Consider the following 24,912-nt stretch of genomic DNA (forward strand, 5'->3'; position numbering starts at 1 on the left):
AAAAAAAACCAAAACAAAACAAAACAAAAACCAGAGCTTCGGGCACCACAGGATTATGAAGTCCCAAAGGAAAGGAGAAGAAAGGCAGTGCTACAAAAGTAGCACAAGAAATAATGGCTGAAAATTTCCTGAATTTGGCTGTTGAGATTTAATCTACAGAATATAGAAGCTGAGAAAATCTCAAACAAGATAAACCCAAAGAAATTCAGATCAGAACATCACACTCAAATTTCTGAAAACTAAAAAAAAGAAAAAATCATGAAAGCAGCCAGAGAAAAACAACTCCTTTCCTAAAAGGGAAATACAATTCAAACAACAGTAGACTTATCATCAGAAACCATGGAGGCTAGAAGGAAGTAAAACAATTTTTTCAAGTACTGAAAGGAAAGAACATCAATCCAGAATTCTACACCCAGTAAATATGTCCTTCAGCAATAAAGGAGAAATCAAGACATTCCGAGATGAAGCAAAGCTAAGAGAATCTGTCACTAGCATACCTACCATAAAAGAATGGCTAAAGGATGTTCTCTAAATACAAAGGCAACAATAAAAGAAGGAACTTCTGAAAAACAGAAGAAAAGAACACAACAGGCAAAAATGTAGACAAATAAGTTCCTTCTACTCTTGAGTTTTCTAAGTTATGTCTGACAATTCAAATAGAAATAGTAACTGTGTCTGAAATGGTGAGGACAGAGGAATATAAAAGGAAGATTTCTATACTTGACTCAAAATGGTAAGCTATAAATACAAAGATTGCAATAAGCTATGTATGTATTACACACACATACACATAGTGTATATGAAGGTAGAGAAAATAAAGTACAGAAACAAAAAACAGAAAGAAAAAAATAGCAATCTCTTACTTATCAATAAATGTAAATGGTCTACTTAAATCATAAAAATTGGCTCAGTGACTTAAAAAATAACTTATGCTGTATATAAGACACTCACTTCAAATTTAACAGTATAAGCAACCTGGAAATAAAAGGATGGGAAAGATATGTCAGGAAAATATTAATCAAAATATGACTATATTAATATAAATCAAGTAGACTTAAGAGCAAAGAAAATTATGAGAGATAGAGGGATATTAGATGATGATAAAAGGGTCATCTAACAGGAAGACATAGCGATTCTAAATGTATATGCACCAAACAACAGAGCTGCAAATCTATGGAAAGCAAAACTGACAGACCTGAAAGAAGAAAAAGACAAATCCACAATTAAGCAGGAGACATCAACACTTCTTTTTCAACAACTGACAGAACATATTAGATATAAAAAAAACAAGAACGCAACAGCACAAGCAACCAGTAGGATCTAATAAACATTTCTAGAACACTTCACCCAACAATAGCAGAATATCCTTAGTTTTTTGTTTGTTTTTGTTTTTGGGCCACACCTGTAGCATACGGAAGTTCCCAGGCTAGGAGTCCAATCAGAGCTGCAGCTGCTGGCCTAAGCCACAGCCACAGCAATGCCAGATCTGAGCTGAATCTGCAACCTACACCACAGCTCATGGCAACACCAGATCCTTAACCCACTGAGGGAGGCCAGGGATTGAACCCGCATCCTCATGGATACTAGTTGGGTTCATTACCATTGAGCCATAATGGGAACTCCATAATACCCCTAGTTTTTAAGTGTCCACGACACTTAGACCATATCCTGAGCCATAAAACAAAGCTCAGTAGACTTAAAAGAACTGATGTCATACAAGGTGTGTTCTGTGTTCAAACTAGAAACAAATTAACAAAAATATAACAAGAAAATCTCTTGGAAACTAAACACTTCTAAATAACCCATGAATAAGAAAGATATATCAAGAGAAATTAAAATATACATTGAACTTAATGAAAATTAAAATGTCAAAATTGTGGCACACAGCTAAAGCAATGCTGAGATGGATTTTTATAACTGTGTACATCAGAAAAGAAGACAAGTCTCACATCAATAATCTAGGCTCCCACCTTTAAGAAGCTTAAAAAAAAACAAAAAGGACAAAACAAACCCAAAGCAAGCAGATGGAATTACATAATAAAGATGAGAAAAGAAATCAATGATATTGAAAACAGAAAAATAAAGAGAAAATAAATGGAGCAAAGAGCTAGTTCTTTGAAAAATCATTAAAATTAACAGACCTTTAGCAAGACTGATTAAAAAAACACACACATACAAACTTCTGGTGCCAGGAATGAAGCAAGGGATTATTACTAATGACCATGCAGACATCCAAAGTATAATCAGGGAATTAGAGAATACTACAAGCTACACACATAAATCTGACAGCTTAGAATGTATGGACCAACTACTCAAAAATTACAAACTACCACAACTCATTGGAAATAACTTGAATATCCTTTAATTAAAAAAACTGGGAGTTCCTGTCGTGGCGCAGTGGTTAACGAATCCGACTAGGAACCATGAGGTTGCGGGTTCGGTCCCTGCCCTTGCTCAGTGGGTTAACGATCCGGAGTTGCCGTGAGCTGTGGTGTAGGTTGTAGACGCGGCTCAGATCCCACGTTGCTGTGGCTCTGGCGTAGGCCGGTGGCTACAGCTCCGATTCAACCCCTAGCCTGGGAACTTCCATAAGCCGCGGGAGCAGCCCAAGAAATAGCAACAACAACAACAACAAAAAAGACAAAAAAAAAACCAAAAAACTGCATTATTAATTTTTCAGATTTTTTAAAATTGAAGCATGGCTTATTTACAATGTTGTGTTAGTTTCTGGTGTACGACAAAGGGATTCAGATATGTGTGTATGTGTGTGTATAAATTTTTCAGATTCTTTTCCATTATAGTTTTTTTTTTTTTTTTTTTGGCTGTGCCCATTGCATGTGGAAATTACTGGGCCAGGGGTAGAACCCATGCCACAGCAGTGGCCCAAGCCACTGCAGTGACAACACCAGATCCTTAACCCACTATGCCATAAGGGAACTCCTTCATTATAGTTTATTACTATCTATTGAATACAGTTCCCTGTGCTATACAGCACTGAATTAGTAATTTTTTAAATTTCCAGGCCTAGATGATTTCACTAGAGAAGTCCAACAAATGTTTAAAGAAAAATTAGCATCAATTCTAAACAATCTCTTTCAGAAAACAGGCTAGGAATAAGAAATTACCAATTATTATATAAAACTATATTATTCTGGGAGTTCCTGTCGTGGCGCAGCAGAAACAAATCCAACTAGGAACCATGAGGTTGCAGGTTCGATCCCTGGCCTCACTCAGTGGGTTAAGGATCCGGCATTGTCATGAGCTGTGGTGTAGTTCATAGATGCAGCTCGGATCTGGTGTTGCTGTGGCTCTGGCATAAGCTGGCGGCTACAGCTCCGATTAGACCCCCTAGCCTGGGAACCTCCATATGTTGTGGGTTCGGCCCTATAAAGACAAAAGACAAAAAATAAAATAAAAAATAAAACTGTATTACTCTGATATCCAAACCAAAGACAGTACAAAAAAGAAAACTACAGACCAATACCCCTCATAAATAAAGATATAAAGATCCTTGACAAACTATTAGCAAACAGAAATCAGCAATACATAAAAAGAGTTATACACCAAAACCATATGAAGTTTATCCCAGGGGTGCTGGAAGGTTGGTTTCATATTTGAAAATATAACCCACAATATTAACAAGCTAATGAGGAAAAAACACATGATCTTATCAATTGACATATCTGACAAAATTTAATATTCATTCCTAATAAGAAAACTTGGCAGAGAATAGAAAGGAATTTCCGAAGTTCCCATCATGGCTCAGTGGAAACAAATCTGACGAGCATCCATGAGGACACAGGTTCAATCCCTGGCCTTGCTCAGTGGGTTAAGGATCCAGCGTTGCTGTGAGCTGTGGTGTAGGTCACTACTCAGATCTGGCGTTGCTGTGGCTCTGGTGTAGGCCAGCAGTTGCAGCTCTGATTTGACCCCTAGCCTGGGAACCTCCATATGCCATCGGTACAGTCCTCAAAAGACCAAAAAAAAAAAAAAAAAAGTAATTTCCTAAACTTGATAAAGAGAATTCACAAAGCCCTACTACTAAAATTATACTTAAAGAGGAAGGAAAGATCTAATGCTTTCCTCCTTAGGAAGAGGAAATAAGGCACACATACTTGCTCTCATCACTCTGATTCAACATAGTTCTGGAAGTTCTAGCCAGCGCAATAAAGAAAAAAAAAAAAGCAGAGGTTAGGGAGGTGGAGCCATATGGATTGGAAACAAAAAATAAAACTGTTCCGCTACCTGTACATGAAATGCCGGTTTAAGTAGAAAATCCCAAGGACAATATTTTTTTTTAAACTTTTGGACCTAATAAGTGAGTTTACCAAGGTCACAAAATGCAAGATAAACATGAAAACCAATTATACTCCTACATACTAGCAATAAATACAAAGACACTAAGATTAAAAATCCATTTGCAATTTTTAAAATGTAAATATTACTTGTAAGTAACTCAAAATACGTACAGGACTTACATGCTAAAAACTACACAATGTTGAGGAGATAAATCAAAGATCTAGATAAACAGAGATACTGGAGTTCCCACTGTGGCACAACAGGATTGGTATCATCTCTGAAGCACTGGGATGCAGGTTTGATCCCCAGCCCAGCAGAGTGGGTTAAGGATCCAGCACTGCCACAACAGCAGCGTAAGTCACAATTGTGACTGGGATCTGATTCCTGTCCTGGGAATTCCATATGCTACAAGGCAGCCAAAATACATAAATACATATATAAATGGAGGGATATACCACGTTTGTGAAATGGAAGATTCAACATAGTAAAGAGTTTAATTCTCCCAAAACTGACTTACAGCTTTACCACAATTCCTATTAAAATCCCAGAAAGATTTTTATAGAGACAAGGTTATTTCATAATTCATCTGGAAAAGTAAAGGAGCTAGCATAGCTAAAACAATTTTGAAAAAGAAGAGTAAAGTGGGAAGAATTAGTCTACCCAATTTAAAGACACATTATATAGCTATAGAAATCAACAAGTGTGTTACATTAGCAGAGGAACAGACACAAAGATCAGCAGAACAGAATAGTCTAGAAACAGACCAATACAATAAGGTTTTTGACAAAGGTGCAAAGTGCAGTTCAATAAAAGAAAGGGAGACTTTTAAACAACTACAGCCAATATAATACTCAACAGAAAAAAACCTGAAAGTCTTCCCACCAAAATCTGGAACAAGACAAGGATGCCCACTCTCACCACTTTTATTCAACATAGTATTGGAAGTCCTAGCCACAGCAATCAGACAAACAAAAGAAATAAAAGGTGTCCAAATTGGAAGAGAAGTGGTAAAATTGTCACTCTATGCAGATGACATGATACTATATATAGAAGACCCTGAGGACTCCACACAAAAACAACTCCTACTGATCAATGAATTCAGCAAAGTAAAAGGATACACGATTAACATTCAGAAATCAGCTGCATTTCTGTATACTAACAATGAAATATTAGAGAAGGAATATAAAAATACAATACCTTTTAAAATCATACCCCCAAAAATTAAACCTGACCAAGGAGGTGAAAACTTATATGCTGAGAACTATAAAACATTAATCAAGGAAATTAGAGTGGACTCAAAGAGATGGAAAGATATTCCATGCTCCTGGATTGGAAGGATTAGTATTGTAAAAATGGCCATAGTTACCCAAAGCAATCTACAGATTCCATGCAATCCCTATCAAATTACCCATGACATTTTTCACAAAACTACCACAAACAATCCAAAAATTTATATGGAACCGTAAAAGACCCAGAATTGCCAAAGCAATCCTGAGGAACAAAAAGCAAGCAGGAGGCATAATTCTCCCAGACTTCAGACAATATTACAAAGCTACAGTAATCCAGACATTGTGGTAGGGAATTCCCGTTGTGTCTTAGTAGGTTACAAACCTGACTAGTATGAGGATGTGGGTTCAATCCCTGGCCTTGCTCAGTGGGTCAGGGATCCAGTATTGCCATGAGCTGTGGTGTAGGTCACAGACACAGCTCTGATCTGGTGCTGCTGTGGCTGTGGCATAGGCTGGCAGCTACAGCTCCATTTCGACCCCTAGCCTGGGAACTCCCATATACTGTGGGTATGGCCCTAAAAAGCAAAAAAAAAAAAAAAAAAGACAGTGTGGTCCTGGTACCGAAACAGACATATAGACCAATGGAAGAGAATAGAGAACCCAGAAATAAACCCAGATCCCTATGGTCAATTAATCTTCAACAAAGGAGGCATGAATATAAAATGGGGAAAACATAGTCTTCTTAGCAAGTGGTGCCAGGAAAAATGGACAGCTGCATGTAAATCAATGAAACTAGAACACACCCTCCCACCATGCACAAAAATAAACTCAAAATGGCTGAAAGACTTAAACATAAGACACCATCAAACTCCTAGAAGAGAAATCAGCCAAAACATTCTCTGACATCAACCATACAAATGTTTTCCTTGGTCAGTCTCCCAAGGCAACAGAAATTAAAGCAAAAATAAACCAATGGGACCTAATCAAACTGGAAAGCTTCTGCACAGCAAAGGAAACCATAAAAAAAGCCAAAAGACAAATTAGAGAATTGGAAAAAATAGTTTCAAATTATGCAACTGACAAGGGCTTAATCTCTAAAATATACAAACAACTCATACAACTCAACAGCAAAACAAACCAACAACCCAATGGAAAAATGGGCAAAAGACCTGAATAGACATTTTGCCAAAGAAGATATACAGATGGCCAGTAGGCACATGAAAAAATGCTCAACATCACTAACTATTAGAGAAATGCAAATCAAAACTACAATGAGGTACCACCTCACACAGATCAGAATGGCCATCATTAACAAGTCAATAAATAACAAATGCTGGAGAGGGTGTGGAGAAAAGGGTACCCTCCTTCACCGCTGGTGGGAATGTAAACTGGTACAACCACTATGGAAAACAGTATGGAGGTACCTCAGAAAACTAAATATAGAACTATCATATGATGTAGCAATCCCACTCCTGGGCATATATCTGAATAAAACTTTCCTTGAAAAAGATACATGCACCCCTATGTTCACTGCAGCACTATTTACAATTCCCAAGACATGGAAACAACCTAAATGTCCATCGACAGATGAATGGATTGAGATGTACATATACACAATGGAATACTACTCAGCCATAAAAAGAACAAAAGAATGCAATTTGCAGCACCATGGATGAAACTAGAGACTCTCACACTAAGTGAAGTCAGAAAGCAAAAGACAAATACCATATGATATCACTTATATCTGGAATCTAATATACGACACAAGTGAACCTATCTACAGAAAAGAAACAAACTCATGGACTTGGAGAACAGACTTGTGGTTGCCAAGAGGGAGGGAGAGGAAGTGTCATGGACTGGGAATTTGGGGTTAGTAGATGCAAACTATTCTATTTGTAGTGGATATGCAATGAGATCCTACTGTATGGCAAAGGGAACTCTATCTCGTCACTTGTGATGGAACATGATGGAGAATAATGTCAGAAAAGAGAGTATATGTGTGTGTATGTGTGTATATATATATATGTGTGTGTGTGTATATATATGACCGGGTCACCTTGCTGTACAGCATAAATTGACAGAATATTGTAAATCAACTATAATAGAAAAAATAAAAATCTTTAAAAATATGCTCTATACCATTAGTGAATTACAAATTGAAACAATGGGATACCAGTACAGAAACCTACTGGAATGCCCCAAATCTTGAACACTGACAACACCAATACTGGATAAGTTATGGAACAACAGGAACTATCATACATGGCTGGTGGGAACGCAAAATGATACAGACATTTTGGAAGACAGTTTGGCAGTTTCTCACAAAACTAAACATACCTTTACCATATACAATCCAGCAATTATATTCCTTGATGTTTATCCAAAGGAGTTGAAAACTTTGGTCCACACAAAATCCTACACACAGATGTTTATGGTAGCTTTACTCACAACTGCCAAGACTTGGAAGCAACCAAGATGTTCTTTAGTAGGTAAGTGAATAAACTGTAGTATAAAAATCCCCAAACAGCCAAAACATTATTGAGAAAGAAAAACAAAGGTGAGGCATCACATTTCTTGATTTCAAACTATACTGCAAAACCAGATTAATAAGAACAGTATGGTACTGGCATAAAAAGACATACAAGTCAATGGAACATAACAGACAGCCCATTATTAAACCCATTCATATATGGTCAATTAATTTACAACAAAGGAGCCAAAATACACAATGAGGAAAGAAATAGTTTCCAATAAATGGTGCTGAGAAAACTGGACAGCCACATAAAAAGAATAAAACTGGACCACTATCTTATACCATACACAAAAATTAACTCAACATAAAGACTTGAATATAAGTCCTGAAACTATAAAACTGATGGAAAACAACACAGGCAGCAAGCTTCCTGACATCAATCTTGGCAATTTTTTTTTTTAGATTTGACGCAAACAGCAAAGGGAACACGAGCAAAATAAAGAGGAGCGACTACATCAAACTAAAAATCTCCTGCACAAGAGAGGAAACCATCAACAAAATGAAAAAGCAACCTACCCGATGGGAGAAAATATTTGCAAATCATGTAACTGATTATGGATTAATATCCATAATTTATAAAGAGCTCATACAATTCAGCAAAAACAAAAAAAGCCATCCAGTATTTAATTTGCAAATAATCTGAACAGACCTTTTTCCAAAGATTATATACAGATAGCCAACAGCTACATGAAAACATCATTAATCTTCTGGGAAACACAAATCAAAACATCAATGAGATATCATCTCACACCTGTTACAAGAACTGTTAGCAAAAAGACAAGAAATAACAAGTGTTGGTTAGGATGTGGAGAAAAGGAAATCCCTGTGCACTATTGGTGAGAATGCAAATTATTCAGCCACTATGGAAAACAGTATGGAGGTTCCTCAAAAAATCAGAAATATAATTACATATGATCTAGCAATTCCACTTCTTGGTATTTATTTGAAGAAAATAAAAACATTAATTTGAAAACATATATGCACCCCTGAGTTCACCACAGCATTATTTACAATAGCCAAGACACTGAAATAACCTAAGTGTCTACCAACACATAAATGGATAAAGAAAATGTTCAATATATACAGAATAAAATATTACTCAGCTATAAAAAAGAATAAAATCTTGCCATTTGTGGACACTGAGAGCATTATACTAAGTGAAATAAGCCAGACCAAAAAAGACAAATATACCATATATATTCTCACTTTTATGTGGAATCAAAAACAAAAATAAAAACCAAACTCATAGATAGAGGGAACAGACTTGTAGTCGCCAGAGGCAGAGGGGTGAGGGAATGAGCAAATGGATAAAAATGGTCAAAGGGACCAAATTTCCAGTTAATGAATAAATCGCAGGGATGTAATGTGCGTATAGTTAATAATACTCTATTGTACACTTGAAAGCTGTACAAAAGTAGATCTTAAAAATTCTCATTACAGGAGCTCCCGTCGTGGCTCAGTGGTTGACGAGTCCGACTAGGAACCATGAGGTTGCGGGTTCGATCCCTGGCCTTGCTCAATGGGCTAAGGATCTAGTGTTGCCAATGAGCAGTGGTGTAGGTCGCAGATGCAGCTCAGATCCCACATTGCTGTGGCTGTGATGTAGGCCGGTGGCTACAGCTGCGATTCGACCCCTTGCCTGGGAACCTCCATATGCCACAGAAGCAGCCCTAGAAAAGGCAAAAAGACACCCCCCACCCCCAAAAAAAAAACTCATTACAAGACAAAAAAAACCGTAATTATGTGTGGTGGCGGATGTTAACTAGACTTACTACAATGATCATTTCACAGTATATACAAACATTGAATCACTGTTGTATACCTGAAACAAATATATTACATCCAGACAATGGAATATTATTCATCATTAAAAAGAAATGAGTTATTAAGCCATAAAAAGACATGGAGAAAGCTTAAATGCATATTACTAAGTGAAAGAAGCCAGTTTGAAACAGCTACATACTATATGATTCCAACTATAAGACATTCTGAAAAGATAAAATTATACAGACCATAAAAACATCAAGGGGATGAGGGAGATGAACAGGTAGAGCACAGAGGATTATTAGGGCAGCGAAAATACTCTGTATGATATTATAATGACACATATATGTCATTATACATTTGTCCACATCCACAGAATGTCCAATGTCAAGAGTGAAGCCTAAGGCAAACTATAGACTTTAGATGATTATGATGTGTCAATATAGGTTCATCCTGGGTTAAAAAAGTATACAGTTCTGATAAATGATGTTGATAACAGGGGAATATATGCACTTGGGGCAAGACATCTCCATACCTGCCTCTTCATTTTTCTGTAAACTAAAAACTGCTCTAAAAAAATTAAGGTGTTTTAAAAAAAGATAAAAGACACTTCACCAAAGAGGATATACAAATGACAAATAAGCACATGAACGTTAGCCTTTGGGTAAATGCAAACTAAAATAAAAATCAATTATCAGGAATTCCCGTCATGGCTCAGGGGTAACAAATTCGACTAGTATCCATGAGGATGCGGGTTCGATCCCTGGCCCCGCTCAATGGGTTAAGGATCCAGTGTTGCCGTAAGCTGTGGTGTAGGTCGCAGACACAGCTCAGATCTGATGTTGTTGTGGCTCTGGTGTAGGCTGGTGGCTACAGTTCTGATTGGACCCCTACCCAGGGAAATTCCATATGCTGTGGGTGTGGCCCTAAAAAGTAAAAAAAAAAAAGTCTATCAGTATACATTTATCAGAATGACTAAAATAAAAATAGAGCACCACCAAATGCTGACAGGAATGTGGTAAAGACACTGGATCACTCATACATTGCTGGCAGGAATGTAAAATGGTACAGTAACCATGGAAAATAGTTTAGCAGTTTCTTAAAAAAACTAAACGTGCAACTACCATACAACCCAGCAACTGCACTTCTGGGCACTTATCCCAGAGAAATGAAGGCTTCTGTTCACACACAAAACCATATGCAAAGCTTTATAGCAGACTTATTTATAATAACTAAAGCTGGAAACAATCCAGATGTCCTTCAGTGGGTGAATGGATAAACCAACCGTGATATGTGTCTATCATAGAACACAACTCAGCAATAAAAAGGAACCAGCTACTGAGATATCCACCAGCGGGGAGGAATCTCCAGAGATTTATGCTGAGTGAAAACAGCCAATCCTCAAAGGTTACATACTGTATGATCCATTTATAGGACATTCTGGAAATGACAAAATTATGGAAAAGAGATTAGTGATTGCCAGGGACTGAGGGGTTGGGGCAGGAGGGAAAGTGAGCGTGGCTATAGAAGGGGAACGTGAGATATCCTTGCAAGGATGAAAATATTCCTGAAGTTGTCTGTATCAATGTCAATTTCCTGGTCCTGATATTATACTACAATTTTTGATGCTACCACTGGGAAACTGGGTACAGAACATATGAGGTCTCTGTGTTTTCTCACAACTGCATGTAGTCTACAAATTAACTCGAAATAAAAAGTTTAATTTTAAAAGGATGAAAAAAGCTGATTTGAATCAGAAATAAACTTAACTGATAACATAATCACACAGAAAAAAAATCAATAATTCTAGAAACTTTTGTTGAACATAGTGTTCTCACTATACATCCTCTCCAGAATATATTCCAAAGACCAAAAGAAGCAAGCAATCTTGAATTTTAGTCATCAGTTTGTTGTTGGTAGTGGTACTATTGTAATAATTCCTAAACTACCTTTTGTGTGGCTGAAGATAGATAAGAGATGAGTAAGTATTATGATATAATGGAAACCACAGTTTTTACTGGGAAGGGAGGTACAATTATGGAATAGGGAAAAGTGGAGACACACACACGTCCTAAGTCTATCCAATGAGAGTAATGTGCAATAACATCTAGCAGAAATAAGCACATTAAAAGCCCAAATCATTCTTCACCAATAAGGAACCTAGGCTCCTTGAAAACACATTTGTGGCCTGGGGTGAGGAAATCACTAGGTACACTTGGTACATGTTCCAGAAAGCAATAAAGTGCTCAAAAAATGAGAGGGACATGTCAAAGTTCACAAGAGCCAGCTTGAAGGGGCTCTCACTGGCCAAATTTAATTTGAACATCAAAAAAATTATGATACTTGATTATAACATTAAAAAAAAACACTTCGTCTATAATAATACCTTAAAAAGGGACGTAGGTAGAGAAGAGAAACCTCTTCCCTACAAAAGAATGCCATCAAATGATAGGGATGACAGAATTAGAAAATCACTATTTTGCCACTACCAAAGTAATTAAATAATTCACACAAGAATCTTCAGTCAATACTAAAAATCACTGGGTTAAAGTTTGCTGGGAAACAGGATATTTATTCAGTGTCAAAGTATCACCCCACAGATTACTCACTCTTAAAAAGTGACAAAAAAATCATTTTAAAAAGAAAAAAAGGGGAAACAATATTTTTATGAGACATTTGGCAGTTATCACCTTAGCACTAGCACTAGTGGAACAAACTGACCTGTCTCCTCTTATAATGCTATAAGGATACAATTATCATCTATGCAACAACTAGACGAAAATGTTTAACCTAAATCTAATGAGGCAAATTTAAAATACTAATTTAAAATAAATACAAATTTAAAATACTATATAGGCAGTTCATCTAGACTCCTCAAAAATTTAATATCATCCAAAAAAGTGTTTATGCTAGAATGATTAAAGGAAACTAAAGTGATATAATAATGAAATGTGATTATGAATTTTATCTCCCACTCATTTTATTTCACTTGTTAAACCATGTTGAGGTATAATTGACATAGAAAAAGGTATACAGATTTAATGTATACAATGTCATGAGTTCAGAGACAAGTATGCACCCCTGAAACCATCACCACAATCTATGCCTTTAAAATATCCATGTGATGTATGAATCTTAATTGGATCCCTAACTGAAAAAAGTCATCTATAAAAGTCATTTTTTTTATAATTAAGGAAACTGTATATTAGATGGTATTGCTGAATTAGTGTTATTACCTTAGGTGTGATTAGTATTGCTGTTATACGGGAAAATGTCCTCATTCTTGAGAGGTAGGCTGAAATAATTACGTGAAATGTCCTGATCTCTGCAACTGACTTTTAAATGGTTTAGGAAAAAAGGACGTGTGTGTGCATGCATGTGCATGTAGACAGATAAAAGCAAATGAGTGTGACAAAATATTCCACAAAATACCAAATCATTACACTCTTAGTGTTTTTATTTCACTAAAGATCTGTTAAAATGAGATAGAGGCGTTTCCACTATGGTGCACTGGGTTAAGAATCCAACTTCAGTGGCTCAGGTTGCTATGGAGGTGTGGCTTCAATTCCCGGCCTAGTGCAGTGGGTTAAAGGATCCAGCATTGCCACAGCTGTGGCTCAGATTCAATCCCTGGCTCAGGAACTTCCATATGCCATGGGTGTGGCCATAAAAATAAATTTTAAAAAAATGAGATGCAGAGAAAGAAACACATTCTATATTACATCAAGAATCTAGTTTTAAATGGACAAATAAACACTAGGGAGGTTAAAGAATTTGTTCTGAATGGACTGTTTCAGGGTATTATGCAGACACAGATGGAGGGATTTATCACACATTGTTGGCACTCCAGATATTGCACATTTTTGGCACTGTGCTTACAGAATACTGCGAAATCAGGATAGTCAAGAACAAACAATAAGAACAGGAGAAACACAAAATAAAATTTCTGTGAATTTCAGTAAAGTTAGCTTGCAAAAACTACAACTAAGCCTACTTTGTCCACCAATTTAGCAGTCAGAACTCCTCTACTAACTAGCACTTTCTCCATTTTTCTATGGAAATCAGTATTCCAAATGATAAGGAAGTATCACTACAGGATCATAACAAGACTTTTAAATCATTAAAGTTAAATATGTGAATATGCAAAGTTTCACCTTAATTGTTAAATATGTGAAGGTTCACTTTTACATTTTGTAATATTCTGAACCTCTGGAACCTGTTAGCCCATGTTGGCCTCTATTAATTGGTGTATCTATTTAACCAGAACTATCTATTTCTTAATAATGGTGGGAAATGGGATGGTGTAGGGGAGTGGGAGAGCAAATATAAGATTCCATGATAAAAAGTAGATAATTGTCACAAAGTATTATAAAACAGACCTTTCAACAATGACAGCAATTGAAGGACACAATTTCTAAATGCCATACTATTCAAGATGCATATGTTTACCATCTTTGTTGTGTGGAAATGTTTAATTGAATAAACACTTATGGTTACAAGGTGAATCTGAGATTAATCAGGACATTTGCAGAAGGGAAAGCAGGTGGAGTTGGGAACTTTGACAATCATCATTCTATGGGGCTAGTGTTATTATCCCCATATGAAAAATGATGAGACAAATATGGAGGTTAAGTAACTTCCCCCAAACCTCATAACCAGTAAGCAGGCAGAGCCAGGATTCGAAGTCCAACTCCAGAGCCTGCTCACAGGATGACCACACTATTCAGTATTTCCACTGTCTGTTTTAAGGAGGGGCTAATGTTCAACACCTGCACTAAGTACTCTGCTTATGTAATCTTCAAACAACCCTGTGAAGTAGGGTTTTTTGGTTTTCTTTTTTTTTTTGTCTTTTTTTTTAGCTATTTCTTGGGCCACTCCCGCGGCAATATGGAGGTTCCCAGGCTAGGGGTCGAATCGGAGCTGTAGCCACCGGCCTACACCAGAGCCACAGCAACGCGGGATCCGAGCCGCATCTGCAACCTACACCACAGTTCACGGCAATGCCGGATCGTTAACCCACTGAGCAAGGGCAGGCACAGAACCCGCAACCTCATGGTTCCTAGTCGGATTCGTCAGCCACTGCGCCACGACGGGAACTCCTGGTTTTCTTTTTTTAAGGGCCGCACCTGAGGCACATGGAAGTTTCCAGGCTAGGGGTCGAATCAGAGCTGCAGCTGCCGGCCTATGCCACAGCCTCAGCAATGCCAGATCCGAGCCGAGTCTGTGACCTATGCCACACTTCACGGCAACATCAGATCCTTAACCCACTGAGCAGGGCCAGGATCGAACCTATGTCCTCATGGATACTAGCTGAGTTCATCACTGCTGAGCCACAACAGGAACTCCGGATTTTTATTCCTATTTTTTGGAAGAGAATACTGAAGCTGAAAGAGGCTGAGTAACCTGTCCAAAGTGACACTGCCAATGAATGGAAGAACCAGGACTCAACCCAGGTGTGTTTTTCTATGACTATATTCCGTCTTCCACATTCTGTGTATAAACCATTTCCAATATTTCAAGAAAACACATCTTCAGAGTTCCTGCTGTGGTTCAGAGGTAATGAGCCCCAACTAGTATCCATGAGGATATAGGTTCGATCCCTGGCCTCACTCAGTGGCTCAAGAATCCGGCATTCCCATGAGCTGTGGTGTAGGTTACAGATTTGGCTCAGATCCCAAGTTGCTGTGGCTGTGGTGTAGGTCGGCAGCTGCAGCTCAGATTTGACTCCTAGCCTGGGAACTTCCACATGGCTCAGGTGCAGCCCTAAAAAGCAAAAAAAAAAAAAAAAGAAAGAAAGAAAACATATCTTCTACTAGACAACTGTTAGTTGTTAGACACATGTTCCTGCATTTGGAATTAATAATTTCTCTGAAAATATTCCTTCTTGTAAATTAATGAGATCCCACAATATGAGAGAACAAACCTAAATAAAGAGAGGATGTTGTAATCTTGTTAATTATCATAGAATGGCCCTCAAAAGCTATTTGGTCCAGTTCAACAGGCTTGGAAACCAAAAATAATTACTGGTATGTATGCAAATCTAACCAAAAAAGGGCTTGCACCAATTAGGGATCACTTGAGGATATGACATGACTAAAGCTTCATATTATGCAAAATGTTATTAAATTTTTTCAAGCATAGTTTTACAGAGCTTGTCACCACACCAAAAACATTCATATTGCATATAACTGCCCTTCTCTTAAAATAAAAAATCATTCTGATTTTACCTAAATTTTTATTTATTTATTTTTATTTTTTATAATTTTTTTTTATTTTCCCACTGTACAGCAAGGGAGTCAGGTTATCCTTACATGTATACACTACAATTACATTTTTTCCCCCACCCGTTCTTCTGTTGCAACATGAGTATCTAGACAAAGTTCTCAATGCTATTCAGCAGGATCTCCTTGTAAATCTATTCTAAGTTGTGTCTGATAAGCCCAAGCTCCCGATCCCTCCCACTCCCTCCCCCTCCCATCAGGCAGCCACAAGTCTCTTCTCCAAGTCCATGATTTCCTTTTCTGTGGAGATGTTCATTTGTGCTGGATATTAGATTCCAGTTATAAGTGATATCATATGGTATTTGTCTTTGTCTTTCTGGCTCATTTCACTCAGTATGAGAGTCTCTAGTTCCATCCATGTTGCTGCAAATGGCATTATGGCATTCTTTTTTTATGGCTGAGTAGTATTCCATTGTGTATATATACCACCTCTTCCGAATCCAATCATCTGTTGATGGACATTTGGGTTGTTTCCATGTCCTGGCTATTGTGAATAGTGCTGCAATGAACATGCGGGTGCACGTGTCTCTTTTAAGTAGAGTTTTGTCCAGATAGATGCCCAAGAGTGGGATTGCGGGGTCATATGGAAGTGCTATGTATAGATTTCTAAGGTATCTCCAAACTGTTCTCCATAGTGGCTGTACCAGTTTACATTCCCACCAGCAGTGCAGGAGGGTTCCCTTCTCTCCACAGCCCCTCCAGCACTTGTTATTTGTGGATTTATTAATGATGGCCATTCTGACTGGTGTGAGGTGATATCTCAGGGTTGTTTTGATTTGCATTTCTCTTATAATCAGCGATGTTGAGCATTTTTTCATGTGTTTGTTGGCCATCTGTATATCTTCTTTGGAGAAATGTCTATTCAGGTCTTTTGCCCATTTTTCCATTGATTGATTGGTTACCTAAATATTTAAACCCTCCTTTTTCCAAAATGAATTTAAAATAGCTGAAATCATCCTCACTGTACCTTGAGTGGAACCAGGAAACCCAGAGCCCTGGTTGTCAACTGGTTTGTGAGATTCTAATGCACACTTGCCATACGTGGCCACAGCTACTACATGTGGTAATCTAAAAAAAAAGAGAGGAAACTAACAGAACCTAGCTCACAAGGTTGTTGTATAAGTGAGCTAACACACACAATAAGATTACAACTGCCTGCATATTAGCAACGGGTATGTTTTCTGTTATCCCTGAGGTTGATGGTGTGTTTGTGATTTAAGGACCACTTGGATGGAAAAACAGCTATCAGCTTTCTCTAACTCTGAAAAAGCTGTGAGGAAAGTTACTCAGAACTTGATTTCACCTTTGCACTCTTAACACCTGTATCCTCTTCCTTTAACCTGAGAAATAGTAAGAGCCCTCATTCTTAGAAAAAAAAAAGCTTCAGCTGACACTTCCATCTAATCAAACTCCCAGTTCGTTTTTTGCTAGTTTTCACTGTCAAATATCTCAAACATATCTTCTGTAGCTGCTCTTATTGATATGACTGAGATGTTCCTTAGGAAAACCAGCTGGCATTACCCTGGGGAAGTCAGAAACTTGATTTGGGGAGTTGTGCGAAGCAGGAAAATAGAACAAATAGCATAATGCAAAACCCACAATGCTAATAGACTAACTAGTGGAGAGAAGTATACTTGCCCCAAGGTCCTGACAGTTAAATCCTCTAATCAGCTCCTTCTCTCCTCATAGGAAATCTATAAATAGGAACCCAAATTATAACCAAACTTTTGCTGGGATAGTCCAGTCACAGGGACTAGACGTTTAAGCCTCTAGGCAGTAAACCACATTCTCTGAACAGTCCAGACAAAAAACTTCCAAATTCTGCCTAATTCCCATTTCTACAATTCCATGCTATCCATCCACCTTCTGCAGTCTTTCTTTAGATATGTTAATATCATCTATTAGATTACATCAAGTCCCACTCTTCCTGCTTTCAACCTAAAAGAGACAGACATCTCTTAAGATGTCTTCTGCAAAAGAAAAAAAAAAATTCTCCTACAGGAAACTGAGCTCACCTATTATGTGATTTGATTAAACCCATAAAGCTTAATTCTGCTGGTGTACGTACAGCATACCACATACACTCCCCCGCCTCTACCCACCCCGAAACCTTCTAATCACTTTCTCTCTATGGCTCTTAGATTTCATTCCCCATCATATTCAGTGACCTCTCTACAGTTCCCATTCTTCTGTATTTCACTATGGCAACTGATGCAATTTGCCACCTATTTCTTAAAAATTGTCCCTATCACTGGCTTTAACAGAGCCAAGGAATTCTGTTGATTTTGCTCAATAATTTTAAATTGCTATATAGTACCTTCAGAGTCCAGGTCCTAGAATGAGACACACATGGATCCAAATCCAGGCTCTACTCCTTACACAGCTATATACTCACAGGAAATTTACTTCTCTAAGCTTTCTTCCTCCACTACAGAATGGACATAATAGCATAATTGGCTACTAAGTGCTTAGTATAATAAGCTTACTCTGGCACACAGCAATCACTCAATAAATATTAACTACTATATCTCTGTGTCCTAATTCCCAGCTCCTGGCAGTCTATTCTTCTCTTTCTACCTTAAAGAATTCACTATCTCAAACAGCTTTGACTAATGCTTCCATTAAGTATATTCCTAAAATTACTGTTGCAGGACTAAACCTTTCACCCTCTTCAGAAATAAAGAAAACCACTACTTCTAGATTTCACCAATATCTAAAAAATAATCTGCGAAAAACTGATTTCATCTTCATACTCTTTCTTAAAACACTCAGTTCCCTTGGCCTCTGCAACACCACACTTTCCAGATTTTTCTTCTCTGTTTATCTCTTCTTCGCCTCTACAGCCAGCACAAGCTCCTGTAAGCAGACTCTAAATGTTAGTATTTTAAAGGGAAAGCCTAACCTTTTTCTTTTCTCATGTTATAGTCTCTCCTTTGTCAATCTCAGGCTTCATCATGACCACACCTGTGATCTATAAATAAGTAAATGACTTTCATATTATCTCTACTGCAGACTTCTCCAAGTTCTAGATCCCCTATATCCAACTGCCTTCTGACATCACTATGCAATAAGGCAGCTTAAACTCAATAGATCCAAAACTGGATTCATGGTTTTCATGGATTCATGATTCCATGATCAACCAAACCTAGTTCTTCTCCGCTCCTTTTCTGTTAGTGAATGAATGGCAACACCATCCATCCAAGTTGCATTAAAAACAGAAGTCTAGAAGGGACCCTTTATAACCTTCCTCTTCCTTCCCCTCCAAATCTAATCTATTCCAATTTCCATTATATGGATATTTCTGCATGAACTGCAACCTACTTTTTACACTAATATGAAAATAATCTTACTTAACTGATTTCAGTGTTCCCCTTGGTCACTATAATGCCAATGTCTCTATCAACTGAAACTTCCCTACCTTTTCTGCTCAACCCTCCCTAACATCTCAACAATCAAATATCTTATTCCTTCCAAATATTCTATCTACTCCAGCCACAATAATCTACTTTAAAATACCTGCATATAATTATTCTTTCCCATCCCTCTTCCCTAGCCAAGCCATGTATTTTTCTCCCTCAAAACTCCTCTTGGGAGAGTGCCCGTCGTGGCGTGGCAGAAACGAATCTGACTAGGAACCATGAGGTTGTGGGTTCGATCCCTGGCCTCACTCAGTGGGTTAAGGAGCCGGTGTTAACGTGAACTGTGGTATAGGTCGCAGACACAGCTTGGATCTGGCGTTGCTGTGGCTCTGGCGTAGGCCGGTGGCAGCAGCTCAAATTAGACCCCTAGCCTAGGAACTTCCATATGCCGCAGGCGTGGCCCTAAAAAGACAAAAGACAAAACAAGACAAGACAAAAAAACCTCTTGGAATCTTCATGCCTTAATCCAACCCAACATCAATCCTTACCAGGAAAAAAAATCATAGATCCAGGGCCATAGTTTATTCAGCCCAATAATCTCTGACAGACACCAACAGAACATGCAGTTTTCCTTCCAGATACTGTTCTCAAAATCAGTTATTACCCAAATATAGTAATTATTTCCTTTATATCAAGCACTGCATCTGTCATATATATAGATTTTTTTTTTACAAACAGGTATACATTTTCAGCCTTTCCTACTTCATAAAGTTTTAAATTTCACAAGTTTAATATCAACCACAGAAAGCTGACTATCCTTTATTTGTTCTGAATTTCCTCTCTCAAGCATCTCAAGGTAGTCCTCCTATTTTGGCATTTTTTGATTTGGTGAAGAAGCTAATAGTTTTCTTGCCCATATAATTTTTTATTTTAAAGGAATATAAAAATAAATACAGCATAAATCATGCCCTTACACTCTGCTTACGGGGCATGATCCAGCTGAATTCATATCTGAATTCCTCATTTTCATAATATCCTATAAAGAGAGGGTGCTCAAACATGTCCAACAAAATTAAAGATATTGTGTTCATGAATGCCAAAAAAAGTAGAACTTTTCAAATATGTTAAATGCTAACTCTGCTTTTGTTCAAGAAAAGTAATATTCAGGCTTAAAAAGGTAGAAAGAATTGATGCTCAGTATAGGTAAGGAGACTGTAATAGAGCCCCTGCCTACTCTAAATGAACTGAAGCTGCTCTTGGATGTGATCACTGAACCACTGCCAGTGGAAGAAGCATGGAGACCTGGAGGGTTGCCAAAGACTGGGAAAGAGCAAACAGATATAGGTCTGAGTTTTAAAAAAAAAAAAAAAAAAAAAGGGTTGGGGGGATGTCCCGCTGTGGCCCAGCAGAAATGAATCTGACTAGGAACCATGAGGTTTCGGGTTCGATCCCTGGCCTTGCTCAGTGGGTTAAGGATCATCCAGTGGTATTGCCGTGAGCTGTGGTGTGGGTCGCAGATGAAGCTTGGATCCTGTGTTGCTGTGGCCATGGCATAGGCTGGCAGCTGTAGCTCCAATTAAATCCCTAGCCTGAGAACCTCCATATGTCATGGGAGGGGCCCTAAAAAGCAAAAAAATAAAAAAATAAAAAATAAAATAGAATTGCAAACAGGTCGGTATATACTCAATGTCAATTCTCTAAATTCAGATTTTAAAAAATAGCTTCTAATCACTTAGAAAATAGTAAGCATCTGTGGAACCAACCTGAGTTACACCAGACTAATTTACTTTTTAAAATAGAGAATGTTTATAGATAGATCAGACATCATACATCAAAAAGATGTAAAAACAGTACATTAGCAGAATTTCAACAAAGTATTTGACCAGGTTCTCATCATACCCACATGTACAGTAAACAGAAAATGGGAGTTTCCATTTTGGCTCAGCGGAAACGAATCTGACTAGTATCCATGAGGAGGCCTCACTCAGTGGGTTAAGGATCCAGTGTTGCCATGAGCTATGGTATAGGTCACAGACTCAGCTTCGATCTGGCATTGCTGTGGCTGTGTCTTAGGCCAGCAATTGTAGTGCCAATTTGACCTCTAGCCTCCATATGCCACAGGTGCAGCCCTAAAAAAACAAAAAACAAACAAAACAAAACAAAAAGAAAATGGATAACAGTTCAATTAGGTGGTAACTGTTTAATGACTATAACAACAAGTGCTCATTAATGAATTTCATCAACCTGAAGGGCAGTTCAGGACTCAATCTGTGACCATCTCCTATTCAACAATTTCATCAATGAGGAAACAGGGAAATATATCTAAGAGATCAATGAGTATATATAGTGAGAGAGAAAGAGAAAACACTATGAGATAAGCAAGTGCTGTAGCATTCCACAAATGTAAAACAAACACACAAAGAAAAAAGAGACTTAATGGTTTTAGTTCACAGCAAGCTCAGTTCAATCTGACAGCAAAAAGCTCAATATGATGTAGAAATAAGAAAAGCTAATGAGATCCAAGCTGCATCACCAGTAGTATCTCAAACATGGAAGATAGCAGTCCTGCTTAACTCTGGACCAATCAGACCACAACTGGGATACTGTCTACCCTTCGAGGGGTCACCATCTTCAAAGGATCATAACCACACTGGCACATGTTCAGATCAGAAAAACCAGGATGTTTAGGGGCCTGAATACCATAAACAGAAAGCAGAAGGGAATACAGATTTACAATAGGACGAAAGGATCTCGAGAGGAAAACGACGGTTACCTTCATTCAGTCATTCAACCAACATGAATTTCAAACCTATTTCAGGCCAGACATTGTGACAGTGGCTGGGGATACAAGAAAAAGATAGTCCAAGTCTGTGAGAAATTCATATGTATATCTGAAGAGTTGAAACAACCATGCTCTAAAAAAAGGAGCAGATTGTTCTACAGGATTTCATAAGATAGAGATAGGATCCATGGAAAGAAGTTCTAAAGTAACTGATTTCAGCTCCATATAAGGAAGAGCATTTTAAGAGTCAAAGCTGTCTAATGAGGGAAGCAGCTGCCTGAGAAGACAGCAAGGTTCCCAATAGTAACAGTGTACTTAAAGGGAACACTGCTGAATAAGACAAGCAATGAACTTGGCCATCTTTCACATTCCTCACATTTTTCACTAGGATTCTTTCTATACTTCCCCAGAAAGGGGCTCTTACCAGATTCACCCTATTTGTGTACTTCAGCATCACAGGTTTCCCACAGTTGTTATTTCCAACTTTGCACCCTGTCCCTCACTGAAGCAGTGCCTTATAATTAGGGATGGATCTGAGAGCAACAGGAATAATGAGATACAGGAAGAAACTGACCCATTAACACACAGAAAGCCCCCAAAATGAACTGTTCAATGTGCCTTGTATGTGTAAAGAAAATATAAGAATTCTCTATCCTTTAAGTCATAAATTCAATTAAAATATTCTATTGTGTTCAATTAATATAAATAAGGATTTGTTATGCACTGCATCTCTTGTTGGGAGCCATTTTTTTCTAACCAACAAGGAAAAAATTAACTTAAGATCACTTTGAGAATTTGTGCCCTAAATAAGCACTCCAAAACGTCTATTAAAAGGTTATGTAGAAACTAAGTTGAGAATATATTTCTAAAAAGAAATAATTCATCAGCTAGAGCAGGCCAAATACCATGAACTAATCAAATTGTGAAATTCTGATTAAATGGCTACTTAAGTTAAATCCATTTTTAAAATCACAGGCAGGATAAACGTAGAGAAAAGGTCTAGACCATTTAGTTCTATAAACTGGCTTAAGATTATCGAAGCTTACTTTCATTCATTTCATTTTATAATTGTAAAACAGTCTCATACACTGGCTCTATATGCTACAACCGAGTATTTAAAGGAGTTCACCCATCCAAACTGAGAATATTAACTTCTTGGAAGCAGTCCTTCACACTTCAGCACTTTCTCAATCTGGATACAAGAAATGGGCTACGATTCGTTTTCCACGGGCTCTTTCTTTTAAATACCAGCCCAGAAAGACAAAGTGAGAAAGAAAGAGGAGCATCTTTTAACCAGCAGCCCCGAAAAAAGGTTTCCCTTCCAGTTGTCAACTCTGACGGCTGTCTACCCTTTCTCAACACATTGCCTAGTCCTTTCTGTTGAAAAAGAAAAAGGAGATTGAAAAAAAAAAAAAAGGCAGATCCCAATTTTTCTGGGACGGGGAGATCCCCTTTTGTAGAAGTGGATAAAGCTGGGCTCCCCACGGGTTTCATCTCGTCGTTGTCAAGGCAGCGCCAACCCGAGTCGTCCGGCGCGCGAGGGCAGTTCCCGCTCAGGTCGGCCCCGGCCTGCGGCAGAGCAGCCCCGGCCCAGCCCGGAGCCCCCCAGGCCGCAGTCCCCGCCGCGACCCCGGACGGCTCCGCGGGCGCCCTGGGACCGCGGTGGAAGGCGAGGAGACGCGGTTCGACTTACAGTGACACCATCCTAGGTGACAGCACCAGTGCAGCTTGAAGCACTTGCCGTGGCTGTGTGTGGCACAGATGGAGAGCCCGTCGCATGGCTGGAAGTCGGGTCTGCGGGCAGCGCAACTCCGCGCCAGGGCCTGAGCCTCGTCCACTTTCTCGCTCTTCCAACCGCGCTCGGACGCCGGCGCCGCGGCCGCACTCATTTCCTCTCCCTCCGCGGAGCCGAGATCTGGAGCTTGGAAGAAGCGGCGTCTGGGCGGGCGGGAAGTCGAGCTGGCAGTGAAAAGAGGGAGGGCACGGCGCGGGCCGAGAGTCACGCCAGCTGCAGGGGGTGGCGGCGGCAGCAGCAGCAGCGGCGGCAACGGCAGCAGCAGCGGCAGCAGCACCAGCAGCGCGGCGGTCCCAGGCTCGCAAAGGAGCCGCCCCGGGCGCTGCGACCGGGGGCTGGGCCTGCCGCCGCCTCCCTCCCTCCCTCCGCCGCGGCGCTCACCGCGCCCCCACGCGCACACGCACACGCGCGCGCTCTGGCCTCAGCAGACGCCACGCGTCCCTCCGCCGGCCCCGCCCCCTCACTCACACACGGCGGGGAAGCGCGGTGGGTAGTTGACTTCGCCTCCCCTCTCGGAGAGTCTCTGCCCCTGCACGCTCACTCAGCCCCCAGAGGCTGGCCCTGAACGGCAGGACCGCCGTTAGGAACACACACCCGCCTCGGCGGCTCGGTTTCCACACGCACGTCAGCTTCCACGCACGCTTCCCACTCACACACTCCCCTCTGACACCCACGTCCACACTCGGCGGAGGGCTGAGCATGCCGAAGACACACCCGCCCGGACGCCCAGCGGGCTAGTCCCTGCGCAACTAGAAGCGAGTTGCTCACACGTATAGCTTCTCGCCACGGGCTGCCACGGGCTGCCCACGTTGCTCTCCTGCACGTCCCCCCTCCCCCAGAGGCACACAAGGTCCTGGAGGCTCACGCACG

At 39.3% G+C, this 24,912-nt stretch overlaps 1 protein-coding gene across 3 annotated transcripts in view; it reads right to left on the reverse strand.

Moving 5' to 3' along the window:
- The window catches only part of C1H3orf70 (chromosome 1 C3orf70 homolog), a 109,783-nt gene extending 85,435 nt beyond the window's left edge, over window positions 1-24,348 (reverse strand). For all 3 annotated transcript variants that reach the window (XR_007135947.1, XR_007135945.1, XM_047788231.1), the window contains exon 1: window positions 23,941-24,348. Coding sequence is in view for 1 of the 3 variants with exons in the window: in XM_047788231.1 (XP_047644187.1) it covers window positions 23,941-24,136 (196 nt within the window). In the remaining 2 variants the exon portion in view is untranslated. The remainder of the gene's footprint in view (window positions 1-23,940) is intronic.
- Between the last annotated feature and the right edge of the window lie 564 nt (window positions 24,349-24,912).

Source organism: Phacochoerus africanus, chromosome 1, assembly GCF_016906955.1.
Source record: "Phacochoerus africanus isolate WHEZ1 chromosome 1, ROS_Pafr_v1, whole genome shotgun sequence".
In the NCBI taxonomy this organism is placed as follows: Eukaryota; Metazoa; Chordata; class Mammalia; order Artiodactyla; family Suidae; genus Phacochoerus; species Phacochoerus africanus.